Raw genomic sequence first — 16,376 nt, forward strand, 5'->3', positions numbered from 1 at the left:
AGGCTTGCTTGAAAAAAATAAGTTTAATACAGACTTAACTAGAGTCAGCATCATTAACTAGACCAGTACTGTCTAACACAGTAGCCACCAGGTCCATGTGGATACTTATACGTCAAGTACTTAAATGGAGCTAAAATGTAGAAATCATCCTTCAGTCCCATGAGCTGCATCTAAGTGTTCAGTAGCAAGAGATTGTTATTACTGGCATGCAGATTACAGAAGAGCTCTGGCATCATATGAAGTCTATGGGACAGTGACAAAGCTCATCCAAAGGCACACAAATGCTGGTATTGGCTGGAGTAGCCTTTTGTCTGCAGTATTATATGCACAGATCAGTACTGTGAGTGGACAAAATAGATGTATAAGTGGACAAAATAGATAGTTCTAAGAGAAATATCATGTTGAGACAAAAATACCAAAGTCCATTTTTTTGTTTGTTTGTTTTGTTTGTTTTGTTTTGGGGTACCAGGGATCGAACTCAGGGGAACTCAACCACTGAGACACATCCCCAGCCCTATTTTGTATTTTATTTAGAGACAGGGTCTCACTGAGTTGCTTAGCCCCTTGCTTTTGCTGAGGCTGAATTTGAACTCGTGATCCTCCTGCCTCAATCTCCAGAGCCACGGGGATTACAAGCGTGCATCATTGCGCCCATCCCGAAGTCCAGTTTTAACAGTTGCTTGGGTAGGGAAAGAGTAGAGATGAATGAAAAGAAGTTCCTGATAGAAAGAGGGGAAGGTACAATGGGAGAAAGTCCTAGAAGGTAGATTGTGTCATAGTTGCAACCAAGTGCCATCATGAGTGTGTCATCAGAACACAAAGTGACTCCTACAGGCAGCAAATCTGGAAGAATCCCAGATCTACCATTATTGAAACTGCACATACATCTCTCAAAGATTGCCTTTCACACTGGGAGGGCCTTGAGCATGTTAAGGGGACTACAAGGTGACTATGAAGGAGGTCAACTTTATAATGAAAAAAATCCCCTTGAGACTTAAAATCGTATAATTGAGCATCTCAGATCCTTCTTGCAGTCCAACTCTGATTTGCATCATGAGGGATGAAGCATGGAGGACAAAACTGGCATTTTATATCCTGACTGCATCCTTCCTCTCCTTTATAAAGAATGGGACTTCTGCTTGGCACCCTGGCACATGCCTGTAAACCCAGTGACTCAAGAGACCAAGGCAGAAGATCTTAAGTTCAAGGCCAGCTTCAGCTACTTAGCGAGATTGTTTCAAATTTAATTTTTTTAAATAAAAACAACAAAAAAGGGTTAGAGATGTAGCTTGATGCTAGAGTACCCTTGGCTCAGTCCTTAGTACTACACACCCACATAAAAATGGGGATCCCCATCAAGGCATGACCTGGATGCCTGAGTGGGCTCATGAACTGGGTCTGAAGGCTTAGACCCAAAGAGGAACAGATGTGATTTGTCAAAGTGACCACATTCATGTATAACATGTTTAGAATCACATGTTTAGCATGCTTGTTCAAAAAAAATCTATTTTCTATCTTATGGAGTCATAGTTAATATTCATAGACTACTACTTCTATGCAGATGGATGTAGTCTAACCTAAAAACCAGCGCAACTGGGCTGGGATTTCTCCTACTGATGCTGTTGCATGTAAGTTTCCCCCTCTTGGCCACCCAGAAGGCTGTCAGATTTTAGGAGAACTGCATGAACTACTGTGGCATTCAGCTTCATTTTCCAAAACTACTTGGGGATTTCTTTTGACTTTCCTTTTAGCCCCTCCCCATTAGGTTGGTGATTATCAGAAAAACCTTCTTGTGAAGTGGCTCTAGTTAGAGATGTATCTGGAAGTGATTTAGATAAGTGGTCACATGAAATGCATTTTGTATCAGAAACAATATAATATGAGCAAGTTAATCAATTTGCTCATTGGGAACATGACAGCCATGTTAGGTGACTCAAAAAAAAACAAAAAAACAAAACACACAGTTAGTTGGACTGTTAAGTGATTGAACAATGAAAATCAAAGAGTACTAATTAAAAGTCACGTTAACCTGAGAGGAGTTTTTAATGACGTGGTCAGAAGTTCTGCCCGTGGCCATATATTACTGACATTTTTTTCACTCCTTGTAATACAGACAGAGAAATTAAGTTTTTAGATGACATAAAATCCAGAAGGAAAGCTTTTATGGTAAGTCAGTGTTTCTCAATTATGGGATGCTTGTAAAAATACAGACCCCTGGACTCTCTGGGCAGGTCCTGGGAATTACAGTTTTTAACTACTTTTCTGGGTGATAAATAGTCCCACTAAATTCGAGAAATTTCAACTGTTCAACAATTCAAAGGGTGAGTTTTGATCAAACAAATTACACTTCCAAAATAGAAATAAAAACTGCTTTATTGCCTCCCCTATAAAGTAAATTTGTGAAATTTGAGAGTAGAAAATGGGGGGGGGGGCGGGAATCAAGACTGACAGCAGTTCCTGTTCAGAGATGTGGGGATCTTACCTGTGGGAAGGAATCCTACCCTAGATGGAAGGTGGCATCCTTTAGGAGGATTCTTTTTATCTGAAAACTGGGAAGCTAGTTTGTGTGACAGCACATTCAATGTTAAGCAACATTTAGTACTTTGGGTTGCAAATATGAGGGATCACACAAGTAACTAACTGATTTTGCCTTGTCATAAATATAAAACGGAAAATCATGTTAGGAATTTGAAAGATTTATAGGAAGCATGCTCCATAGCTAAAAATGTCTTCCTCATTTCAGAATGCCATCATCCCAATTGAAAGGTCCTTTGGTTAAATGACTCCTTGCCTTTATTATGTCTCTCCCTCCCCTCCACAAACAGGTTAGCAGATTCTTACCACAGAAATGGAGTTGGAGAGCAGCGTTCCGTCCTGGCCCAGCATGTTGGAGACGGTGATTTCAGGTAGGTCCATGTTTTGCGGATGGAATGGGAGCAGGCCATTGTGGTTCATTGGGTGACACAGAGAGTGGTAACCAGTTTCAACTTCATTCAGGTGTACCAGGGAGTGGTCAGGGAGGGAAGGTGGAGTGATGGGAGGAATGTTAAAGTCTTCGCTTTCCAGACTTGGACCAGGGTAGGACTGTGAGAAGAAGACAAGAGTGACATTGTTACAAATTTCATGGACTTGTTCTTCCTCACTGTGAGAGAGCACACATAACCCTTTAATTTGGCAGAGACATTTCAAGCATTCAGATTACCCAGCTGCCATTTCACTGTTTCACATTGAAGAAAATTGCCTCAAAGGCACATCTACTTCTGGTATAAAGACTGCTTCCATTAGGCAGTTTTATTTTTCCAGGAAGCCGAGCTCAAACAGATTTCAAAGGTTCCATTAAAATTTTCCAGAGTTTTAATCTAGCTGAATACCTTTTTCATGGGAATTGTGGGGAACGAAGGCAATTTATAAAATTAATGTTTGATCGAACATGTTTCATAGGGCTCCCTACTGCTCAGATTATGGGATGTAATAAAAATGAATTCCAGAAGTCTGGGGCAATTGCTTTTGGGTTTTGAAAAGCTACCTGCTCACAATTGACAAAGGAAAAGTTACTAATAAAGAAGTAACTTAAGCTTACTGCATAAGTGTGGGTGCACCAAAAGTTTGATATAGCATGCCATTAAAAGCTAATTTTATCACAAAGATTTTATCATCAAAACAAAAGTGAAGATTGCTTTCATGATTTCTATTAACATTTAGTTGATCTCCTCCTAAAAGTTGATAAATAATATTGCAACCATTTAAATTCAGTGCAGTCCATTGTGACAGACAAAATAATACTAATATTATTATACTACTAATTCTGGAATAAAAGTCAATCAGTAAAATAAATAGCATTAAAAATAATAGCACCTGGGGCTTTTTTTTTTACAAGCTTTAGATAAAATAGGAAGGGAGGGAGGGAAGAAGGAAGGGAAGATTATATGAAGACACTCATGTCTAAAAATGGAATGTGGTAAAAGTTGAAAAATATACGCAACAACTGAATAAAGAAACATTGTTAGAAATTAATATCAATGCACAGCTATATTTAGCAGTCCTTTATAGAACAGGTGTCTCAATATGAAAGGAAACATTTCCGTCCAGATAATTCTTGCAAGCCTATCTTTCAAATTAAGAGAGCCTTCAGAGTGTTTGCGTGCATGGCTAACAAGGATCCCCTTGTCTAACAGCACAGAGCCTACTGAAGTGTGCAAGATTTGAAATGAGCAGGCAAAGGGTAGGAGCCAAAGAAAGTAGTGTAAGGTATTCATTGGGTGTTCAGCCAATAAGCTTTATGCTCCTGCGTCCAAGCGCCTGGGGTTATTTTTTCCAGATGGCGTCTATTTGTCTAACAGAAAGAAAATCTTCAAATTGCACTTGCTAAATGTTGTACAAGTTTTGATATACTTGTTGAGGTGCTGTCAGAAGACAAGATTAAATGAAGAGTTACTTTGAACACCTGAAATTTAGACCTGGTCATGGAGAGGCAAGTGTGGGTTACAGTCTAGGGTATATGAAGGAGGAATTTAATTCATCCTTACAGATAATGTTTCTTGATATTTCTAACATTCTGTTTTTAAAAAGTCACCAGCTTGAAAAGTTCAATCACCCATTACTAAATTCTTCTATAATGATATGTATTTCTTGTCTGAAAAATATGTTAGTGACCTGTGTCAAAATTACCAGTTTGATTAAATTCTCCTGTACCTTATATATTATAGATCCTAAGTCTACAGATCTAAGTCATCAGTTTCTTGTACAGATATTCACAGAAGCCTAAAAGATGCCCAGTGTGGAAGTAGAAGAAAGCATATTTATCAATGTCTATTTCATAAAAGGTAGTGTATGGGATTCTTTGACTACACTGTCTTTAGTTAAACCATATAATATGCTTTTGTATAACTATTATTACCTCCCATTTCCCTGAAAGGAAAATTGAGGCTCAGAGGTTTAACTACCTGTCCAAGTTCACTTAGCTGGTAAACGGGTCAACCCAGTACATAGAAGGAGCTGGATAGATGATGAAGAAACTGTTTTTCTTGCTTAGAAACATTTATATAAGTGGTTCAGTTTTTACTATTGTATTAGGTCAAATGATACAAAATTGCCAATCCTCAGCTATCTTTGTTAAACAAAATTTCCTAATTGTGTTAAACAAAATTTCCTTTGTTAAACAGAATCAGCATTAGTAACAAGATTTTTCCTTTTTCCCCTGAATTCTTCTCCAGTGCCCACCCATTAAAATTATTTATTTTACATGAGCAGAGGAATTCTTAATTCCTTAATTGTTTCTTTGTCAATATTACAATGCTGCATCTTTTAGATACATCTTTTAAGAAGTTAATCCAGTGCCTATTTGAAACTTTCCTGAATAAGTCACAATTAATGCAGAAGTAAAGAAGAAAGATGTTTTTAATTTTAGAAACACCATTAAACTTCTGAAAATACTGAGATATTCTATCCAGAGTATACCATGACTTTATATTCTAGAGTTTCTTCAGTAGTTAAATCTTAATTTGTGGTGTTTTAAAGGAAGGTTTAATTGGTATCACTTTACATTCGGTGATAACAATTGTACTGCAATTTAACTAAGCTACATGGTTTATTTTCATGTAATTACACATTAACGTTATTTAATCCATGCAATTATATACCAAAACCACAGATTCCACAACTTAACCAGTAATCGGTAGTTATTTGGGTCAAGAATTTTAACAATGTAAGGCTACTTAGTAGTTTCTGTTCTTTGCATTAGAAGTCATGATGTGATTATTTGCTGAGAGTGTATAACAGTGTAACTGATGCCATGTAAAAGCATTATGGTAATTGTACAAATGTCAAAACATCCCAGAAATGTTTAAAAAGTTAATGCCAGACTAATTTTTATTTAAAAAAAATAGACATGAATTAGCTAATTCTGCAACATTGATTTCTATGACATTACAGCTTAACTTTGATTTTTAAAAACTTAATAGGAAGATGTTTAACTTAATAATACATTTTATATTCCAGACAATTTGCAGTAGGGGAAGAACCATAAGATATGATCTAGTATATCCTCTCATTATCTATGAAGCTGCTTGGTTAAAATTAATGTTAAATGTTTCTAAATGAATAAATAAAACAATGAATGAATAAATGCTTGAATGAAGGAATGCTAAGATGAGCAAGACATTTGTTGAATATACCCCTATTATTCCCCGGGTTTGAATAATTATCTTGTATTCCCAAGACTTTGTGCTGGTCAGTTCAGGTCAGAGTGTGTCAATAGGCCAAAAACACTCTGTTAGAAGAGTGTTAGCTTGAGCATCTTGGGGACAGCTGGGCGGAGAAGTCTGTGTCCCTCTCTGGATGCTGACTTGGCTTGCACTTACCATACCATAGTGACACAGATTCCAGAGGATTTCTAAGGGAGAGTTTATGGGCCCCTGGTTCTCAGAAGCTGGTGAAGTTTAATACGTACTACAGGCAGGACATCAGGGTCCCTTTGGGTGAATGCTTAGATCTCTGAAGTCAGGTCATGGCAGCAGTTCTGATGCCCACACCTGGCCAGCAGTGAGGGCCTAATTAGATGAATGGGCCTGAGAAGGTCCTCTGACCCCAGCAATAGAAACATAGGAGAGGGAGCAGGGGCTGTGCAGTCAGAGGAAGTTTATGTCACAACCATCCAGTGATACAAGAGACTCGCTGCCCTTGTCAGGTGACTCAGGCTCTTTCTATTCAATATATTTCCATCCCTCAAATTTCAGCGTGGCTCTGAGTATGAATAATCATTCATTCATCAACCCTCTCAGGAACAAAGAAATTTGATCCTTTCCAAGAGGGTCTCTAAATTCCCACACAATCACAGAACTACAGTTTTTTTTTAACCTGAGTTCGAGCCCATCAAGGATTGAATCCCATGTCCTGGGAGGCTCTCTGGGGCTTGAGTCCAGTAGAGAATGCTGGGATGGAGCAGGTATAGACATTCAAAGGTAGCATCATCTACCAGATCATGACTTAAATTATGTTTTATCTATCCCATCCAGGAGGCAGAATCAGAACCGTAGCCTCAACCATCCCACCTCTCTCTTCCCCAGCCAATGTCAATGATGACCACCTGCACAAATGGAGAGAAACCGTTTAAGGATAGTGGGGTAAAATTAGGGTAATACCTTTCATTTTACCTTAGATTTTCACCATAATAACTAAATATGCAAAGTGATTTGGTACAAACTATAGCCAGTCTATATGATCCAAATGACTCAAAATTATATGGTTGTTACCCAACCAGATTCTCCCTGATCTTAAGTGTTGTCATGTTTCTGGTGCTAGCAGGCATATTAGGACCCTTTTATCTCTGTATGGAGGCACCATGTCTAACTCTATCCAGGAGAAGGATCCAAATGCCCAAGAGTATGGGGTGGGAGTGTACTATCATGAAGCTTGTCTAATTCTAGAAAACATATGAACTATTCAAGGCTACAAAGGGAGTGTTGGAAGTATTAAAGTAGTAATTTTAAAATATCATCATCCTTGTGAGAGTATTTTTACAATTCTAAATAATAGTGCCGATGACTCTTGCAAGTCATTTTCTTAAAACCTTAAAAGGTGGTATTTGCTCATTTAGCTTATAAAGGGCTACATCTTTCTCTGACGGTAAGGAGACAGATTTTGGACTGGTTGAGAGTACATATAATGATTCCTTCAATGACTAATAACAGTCACAGAGCTTGTTGGAAGGAATTGCAGCTTCAGGGTCCAATGTACAAGTCTGTGTCCAGGTTCTTGAAAGCATTTCTGAGGTTGGGTTCTGAAGCAAGTTTCTTATTCCTTGTGAGGCTCAGTTTCAAAACCTGCTTCATGGGTTTCTTAGGAGCATTAAAAACAAAAACATATGTGCAAAGTCCTATAACATATGTTTGCCAGATTAAAAGTTCTTAATAAAGGTTGGCTTTGCATAGCTATGGTTGTTCATAGACATGCCATGGATTGAGTAGAGTCTAAGAAAACAAATAGACACCATGCTAGGGATCTAGATATGTTCCCCACAATGACAGAATTTTCATCTATTTGCCATTATTTAAGCATCCTAGTGGAGAAAAGTGTACCCCATTTATACATAATGCATTGAATCGCTCTCCACGAAAAGCTAAGCTAAAGCCTCACTTGTGTTTTGGTGGGATTAAATTGCATGTCTTACATTGAAGGGTAAAAAGAGAATGGGGAACGGGGAGTAGTCAAAAGATGCTGAAAGTGCTATTAATAACTTAATGTGCAGAACATCAACAAATTCCCTCCTTCAAGGAGCTTTATTTGCAGGCCTGCAGCACTGGCCTGATGAGTTTCTGGCGATCCAACTCCTACTAACACAGGTAAAAGGTAAAAGGCATTTGTGAACCAAAATGTCCACTTCTGAATGGGCACAAAAGGTATACATTCTAATACACTGGCTTGTGCCGCTAAAAAGGCCATCTTCAACTGGGCATGGTGCCTCCTGCCTGTAATCGCAGCAGCTCAGGAGGCTGAGGCAGGCAGATTGCAAGTTTAAAGCCAGCCTCAGCAACTTAGTGAAGCCCTAACCAACTTTGCAATATTATCCTGTCTAAATAAAATATTTAAAAAATGTCTGGGGATGTGGTTCAGTGGTTAAGCACCTCTGGGTTCAATACCTAGTACCAAAAAAAAAAAAAAAAAAAAAAAATTGCTAATCAAAAGGATAAATTCTGAGTCTAGAATCAAGAGACTGGGGTTAGGGAAGTTAAAGGGGATCCTTCAGATCCTCTGGATTGATCTGCTTGCATGGATGCCTTTTCAGCCATTTGACTAAAACTAACATTCTTCCTCCATATCCAACCCTCCTCAGCCCCCATTTCAATGAAAAAGAAAAAGAAACTTCTCACCTAATTTCTGGAAGATCTCATTTCCCCTGTCTGTTTAATTACAGACTCACATGCCTTTTTAATCATGATGCTTTACATAGTCAATGACCTGGGTATCCTGTTTACATTATTTTCTCTGTCTGCAATTCACATTTCCTTTGCTACAGCCTGTTCTTATTTTTTATCCTCATTCTACATTACTGCATCTGCAAGTGGAATGTTAATTACACAGACTTTTCTTTTGACTGTAGAGAATGCATGTTTTCATTTTGTCCAAATACAGTGTCAATGTATGCTGACCAGGAATAAATAATGGGAATGAATGTCTCTGGACTTGGCTTTTTCTTCTCTTTTAAAAATCTAATTCTCTACCAGAGGGGCCCTATATTTGTGGGTCTCTGTCCACATATTGCAATCATTATAACTAGCACTCAATCTCTGGTGACAGAAGTCCCATAACTCAGAAGAATTCAAAAGATATCATCTTGTACACATCTTTAAATTATGTGATGGATCCATGCAATCATGCATAGACTAAAAATATGGCTATGGTTATAACATTGTAAAATATGTTTCTCATATAGGTCTTTATTTGAAAGATAAATAAATACTGCTGCCATCACACATATACAGAATGCCTTAATTTTTAATCTGTAACATAATTCCTTAAAGTCAAAGATAGAAAAATGCCAATGTTTAAACATGTTTCATCTTCTATTATTGAACATTCTTGTTGCATGATTCGATAACTCAAAGGAAAGCAAAGTGAAGTGAGAAATTTATTAGAAAAATAATAAACTTCCTCTGCACATTTTCAGAAGTAAAGATATTGCAGCGTAAGGTTGATTTTCCCAGAAGTGTTTAAACAGCATCAACATGATCTCTAATTTCTTTTAAGGAGACCTTCAGAAGTAGGTATTTTTTCAGATTCTTTTGTCTCTGCATGAACAAGGGTTGATAGCTCGAGACTATAATGTATTACTGTGGAAAGCTTCGGTCTGTTACATAAATCATCTTCACACTCAGCAAGAATCGTCCAACAGTGCCATTGATGTGCTCAAGCCAATGATCCTGCAAACAATTTTTTTGTCTTTCTTCACATGTTAGACAATAGCAATAAATCATCTTCATTTAAAAACACACAATGTACTAATTTTTCAAGCAACAGTTAGCAAAATGAAATTTTTGGTAGAAAGCATAGCATTTATTTTATTTATGCTCATTAATTTTGTAACCCACATTAGGTAAAAGACAGCGAGTGCCTTACTCGGCATAGAAGCAAGTGTTGTGTTCCTACTATGTGTAAGGCATCCTGCTAAGGGTGATTTGAGAAACAAAGAACAAGAAGACACATTTATTTTAAAGGAATAAATCTGAGGGAAGAAAGAGGAGTTTAGGCTCCCAATAAGGAGCAGCATACTTGAAGTCTTAAACTGAGTGATCTCAGAATGTAAATGAAAGAGGAAGGACCTGAGGCTGGAATGAGGTGGGATTAGTATGAGCAGATTTACACTGATAACAGGGCCTTTTGCTGAGATGTGATGTAAGTGATCCAGGAGGACTCACACCCTTGAGCCAGCCCAGGCAGCTGTACCAGCAGCAACAAGGAGGCTCCATATTAAGGTCAGCTCTTCAACCTTCAGATAATTTCAAGGGCAAGACTAGTTTCCCCAAGCAAAACAAGCTAAGGGTACTGGGTTAAATGTAGGCTTCTACTATACCTGGGGTGTAAGGTAAAATTTGCTCAGTTATAGAAAACTAGTGTACAAAGCCAGAATGATACCAGAGAACAGGGTGAATTGGAACCAATTCCCAGAGGATGCCTGACACTGGTTCTTCCTGGAGGAGCAAAAGAGCTTTGAACCTGGAGGTTGAAGTTAATGGGGTGAAGCTTAGAGGATCTGGGGTTCCAGAGACTTGATTCAGATTGGGTGTAGGTGGGGCAGGGTTCTCTAACAGTCCTCTCTGATGGATGGTGTCAGACTCCCTCCCCCGTGTATTTCCAGAAACGTCCTTAGATTTTACATACAGGGGCTCCTACCATCATCGTTAAGGATTCTGGGATGGAGAAGAGGTTTGCCTTCATATAACTTAAAGAGTTCTGCATGAATCTCCAGGCAGTATTTTTATAAGATATTTTAATACCAAGAGTTGTGTGCAGTTGTTATAATAAGGGTCTTTCTTCAACTTAAAAAAAATAAAAATCAAACTTCCAGAAAACAAATAATGTGCTCCCCCTACAACCCATACAGGATGATTAGGGAAGCAGATTTAAGGGGAGGAGCTAATCCCAAACCCTAATGGGCCTCAAGCCTGTTTTTCAGTGACAGGCCACCATTCCATATTCAGTGTTTAAAGGGGGTAATTTAATTGCATTGTTTAATTTTTAATCTTATATAAAATGTAATCCATACTTTTTAGTTTTCTAAATTTTTTCATTTCTCATATTGGCCTGGTACGTTCTGAGATTGGTCTTATATTTTTACTGTACTTTAGAAATTTTATAAATAACCCATTTTAATCCGTTTTTGTTTTTAACAGAAAATACATGTGAAAAAAAAATCACTTTCAATCTAGCCATTCAGAAACAAGACAAAACATTGAAATTTGTGTATTTCACAATTCCTTTTGGGGCTAGGGATGAGGCTCAGTGGCATAATTCTTACCTAGCATGCATGAGGTCCTGTGTTCAATCCCCAGTACCAACAAAATAAATAAATAAATAATGAATACTTGCTATTTCCTCATGAGCTTTTTGTTTTTAAAAACAGAAGCCAGATTACAGACATCTGATTATAGAGCTAGAAATAGTGTATGAAAATCTTTGGTCATATCTTAGTATATGTTGTTATTAATTTAGGCCTCAGTTTCCAAATCTGTAAAGTAGGGATAATAGTAGTATTCAAGAGTTTATCAGGATTGAATAAAGCAAAAGAAATAATGTACATACTTTGGGCAATACCTTGCTTTATGAAAAACAACTGATAGATGTTAGCTACATTGTTATTGTTATACCATTATATAGATTAATCTGATCATGTAAAATGAATTGTGACTAATTTTCCATGTCAATAGATACCATCTATATTATTGCTAAATAAACTGATAGAATAAATTGTATAGCATGAATACAATAATATTTTCAACATCGGGGTATTCCTAAATTTTCTCTGATGAATCACTGTCATGAATAACTTTATCCATTTCTTTCCTTAGGATAACATTCTGGAGTCCAATATTTATGCTCAAGAGGGGATCTAAGAAAAATCAACTCAGGTTTTTACTAAGTAAAATTTTTTAAAGTTCAAAGAGTACCCACTTTTAAAAACAGTATATTAAAACCTAATGAATTTTACTCAATTATTAAATGTAAAAAAAGAATCTAAATAATGATGTTATTGATTCCCATCTACCCAACTAGTCCAAAAAAATCAAGCAAATCTTTTAACCTCTCTGGGCCTCGGTTTCCTCATCTGCAAAGTGCATAAAAGGGGATATATAGACATGGAAAGGGCTAGTAAAGAAGGGGAAGGAGGAATCATCACCCTGGAAACACAAATCCAGAATAGTAAGAAACCACCTTATATTTACACAGCTTCCATATGTGAACAAATATTAATTTGCTGATTTTGTAGCTAAAATATGTTTAAATATTGGTGGTTTCATTTGGTTCAACCTAATATTTCTCAGAATAACCCCTTGCAGTTATGTTGGTGTAAAAAAAGAACTGACTTTAATATATCAATATTTTGTTTTTTGTTTTTTTTTTTTGGTATCAGGGAATGAATTCAGGGGCACTCGACCACTGAACTACAACTCCAGCCCTATTTTGTATTTTATTTAGAGACAGGGTCTCACTGAGTTTCTTAGTGCCTCACTTTTTCTGAGGCTGGCTTTGAACTCGTGATCCTCCTGCCTCAGCCTTCCTACCACTGGGATTATAGGCATGGACCACCTCACTTGGCAACATTTTCATCTTGTTCTAATGTAAAAATAAACTTAGTTAAATAAGGATGGAGTCTGACTTGGGCCTTAGACCTTCCCAAGGCCAGAGTCCTTCACTATGAAATTTAGTAATTTTTTGTTTCCCAAGTCAATAAATCAGGCTCATTTTCACTGAATTGTTGTAGGAATTAAACCAGATAATGTAGGCACAGCCTTTGCTCAGTTCAAAAGGTAGCTTGCACCTGACAGCTATTGCTATTATGGACCCAATTCATTTATAACATTGGGCTAGGAAAATGCTAACCTAAACTTCCAGCCAAACTGAAGCTTCCTACTGAAACTTAACTATCATTGAGAGCAAGAAGTTTAACTGAAATCAGAGCATAAGAAATACACAGCTGAGATGGGGGTGGAACAAGATGGTGGCTGAAGAAGACTGTCATCTTGCAATCCTCACCCACAGAGATACTAATATGAACAGCTACTCACTCACCAAACTACCCTCACAAAACTACAGAAGCTGGGTGAGATAACATAGTATCTGGTTTTAGAAAATAACAGCTTGGTACCCGAAGCACAGTTGAATCCAGACTTTCCTGAAGGAAACTTCGGAACTAGCTGTGGGCCCTACCCCAGCCTGAGAATTATTTCCTCCCTCAACCCCATTTCCTGTAAGGCCACTCTGATTTATGATTTTAGAAAATAGCAACTCATAGTAGGCTTATCCCTTCTTGAAGAGTGGTCTTCTCCTGAAATGCTAGGAAGTCCAGTTGTATCCAGGAAAGTCCTCTCTATTGGTTGCAATTCACAGCTCTTATGAATTTCAGATCAGGCCTTTTTTGAATAATTTGATGCTCTGTCTTAAAAGTCACTCCCTTGGCTTTTCTACCAACAGGATCAATTATCATAATTGAAGAACAGCAAGGGAGGTATGGAAAACATTTTCCAAGGTAGCTATCAACTAATTTTGTATAATTTAAAATCATCGGAGTGATAGTTAAAAAATTTATATCTATACAGTGAAATGATATACACCAGAAAGAACATGGAAGAAAACTCATGGACATAGGTAAGAATTAAACCAAAACTTTCTATGTGTTTCTGGGAAGTCCGGCTAGGTCTGCTTCCAAACTGAGGAACTGAAATTATAAAGAAAAACTTGACACTATTAAAAGGTGTTTGAGGTGGCAGGTGAGGTTATGAAGAAGGAGGTCTCAGAAAACCTCAGCTTTTTTTTAAGCCTAGGTGTTTTATATTAAAAATGGCATGACTTCTACTGGACATATTGACGTATTAAAGTTTTAGTGTTTGTTAGAACAATCTTTAAGTGTTTGGGAAACTAAGTTGTTGTAGACAGGTGACATTACTCAGTATATTACTATTCTTTTTTTTTTTGGTTCTGGGGATTGAACTCAGGGGCACTCGACCGCTGAGCCACATTCCCAGCCCTAATTTGTATTTTATTTAGAGACAGGGTCTCAGTGAGTTGCTTAGTGCCTCGCCATTGCTGAGGATGGCTTTGAACTCGTGGTCCTCCTGTCTCAGCCTCCCTAGCTGCTGGGATTATAGGTGTGGCCACTGTGCCAGGCAGCATATTACTATGTGAAATATGAAATGCTACACTTACGTTTTGGGCATTTTTTAGTGACAGGTGTATTAGAAAAAAAATATAGCTTGTTATAACTTTAAATTTTATTAGGAAAAGATCATTTAAGTTTTCATAATTATTTACATGCTAAAGAAAAAAATTCAAAATACATTTGTGAACAAGCCAAAATGCTGATTTCAAAAAGTATCAAATTCCACTGCTTAGTTTGTCAGTCTGCGTACTAGAGCCTCATACCCCTTTTCCATCACCTAAATATCTTGGTGTCTCTTGACATTTTCCCAATGAGTGAACCATGCACCAAATGGAGCTTGATGTTTTAAGAATCTATTTACACCACTAGTGCTATCCCATTCAGATATTTTCATAATTTTTATCTGATATCTGATATACTTTTTCGTAATGTTGGAAAAAACATACTGTTCAACAATTACAATAAAATTCTCCAGCATACCCAGCAACAAACATTCATTTCCTGAAATAAAAAATGAGTCTTATATTCGCAAATCCCACAGCTTGGAAATGTGTATGATACACAACATTTAACCTGTCAGCAGCCTCATTAGTGTCAATGAGTAGAAACTGGCAATCAGTAGATGGTGAGCTTTACATGTGTTTATGTTTAAAAATGTTCCTAAAATAGCTCTGCTGGCGAGGTTGATAGAAAACACTTCTACTGGACAAATGAATTTCAGCTTTAATTTCATGATCTACATTTTTGAGAAATTCATATTTCTTATAAATGGTCATTTATAATCAACAGAGTCAATACCCAGCTAAAATAATAATAATAATAATAACAACAATAATAATAATCATAATAATGAAGGCTGGGTGGGTAAGGATTCAATTGCTCCACCACACCAATACACAAATGATGGGGAAAATATGCAGAACTGATGTGTGGTTAATGATCATGAGACCAAATATATGTAGATATTTGTATGGGGCCTGCATCCAGTATCCACACAGCTATTAAGACATTTTTATAAACTGTAAGAAATATGTGAGCTATTTCAAGATATAATGCTAAAAAACAGACTTCCATGTAAGAAGCCAATTTAGGAAGAAAACAACATAAACAATAGTAACTTGTGTGCTCAAGTGAAGCATCTTTTTAATTTTGAGTAATGAAGATGTCAAGCCAAATGCTAGAGTAGTTTAACTTAATTAGGTGGCCTATTTTTCCAGGCGTCCTTTCATTTCCCATTGAAAACTCAGCTCGTATGCAAGGCAACAAGAGCAATTTTGTCTGTAATGAATACCTCCGGGACTGCACAGAGTAATCATTTGAATGTTACACTGAAGACTGGTTTGAGTAACTAGTCTGGCCTTGTTAAGATGCCAGACTTTGTTGGACTAAACTAGATTACTCAAAGCGTGGCAGCTTTATCATTTTATTGGGCCGATGGTCAAAAAGTCAAGTTGACTTTACTCCAATCTAAAAGTAATTGGTCTAATTTATAGTTCACATTTCTGTCATGATCATGGACATTTTATGGCCCATAGTAAAAAGATTTTTTTTTAAAAACTGCTCTTAAAAAACACTATCCTCTCTAGGTTCTTTTTGTCATACCTCATTTACACTCTGACCTGGAGAATTTTCTCATTAGGAAAACATGTAATCACAAGCTAGAGAGTCATTGATACGTTTGCAAATTTTAAAACACAATTCTAAACTGCAGATTTGAGAGAATACTGTACAAAAAAAAAAAAAAAAAAAAAAAAAAGGACGTGGAGAGTCCTAGTGGTTCTACTGCCATTGAACTGCTGTTTGTAAATAATGTGATATTGTTATATGATTGCCTATTATTATATGATTTATTATCACATTAATTCTTCAAGTCTTGTCCTTGAAATGACTCTCAGGCAGAGGGAGCATTCGAGCCTTACATTAATGTGTCACAGCATTGAGGCCCAGATAAGGGGTGCTACTGTAGTGAACCAAATTAGATTTCCCAAATGCCTGCAATATGGGG

General features: G+C 37.1%; 1 protein-coding gene across 2 annotated transcripts in view; it reads right to left on the minus strand.

The window, feature by feature from the left end:
* Nucleotides 1–16,376, minus strand: part of Tox (thymocyte selection associated high mobility group box) — a 306,408-nt gene that overhangs the window by 121,758 nt on the left and 168,274 nt on the right. For both annotated transcript variants that reach the window (XM_046460562.2, XM_046460563.2), the window contains exon 3: nucleotides 2,842–3,084. In XM_046460562.2, coding sequence (XP_046316518.1) covers nucleotides 2,842–3,084 — 243 coding nt within the window. The remainder of the gene's footprint in view (nucleotides 1–2,841; nucleotides 3,085–16,376) is intronic.

The sequence above is a fragment of the Marmota monax genome, unplaced genomic scaffold, assembly GCF_021218885.2.
Source record: "Marmota monax isolate L192 unplaced genomic scaffold, Marmota_monax_Labrador192_F-V1.1 WCK01_AAM20220418_F8-fsc00063, whole genome shotgun sequence".
Classification (NCBI taxonomy): domain Eukaryota; kingdom Metazoa; phylum Chordata; class Mammalia; order Rodentia; family Sciuridae; genus Marmota; species Marmota monax.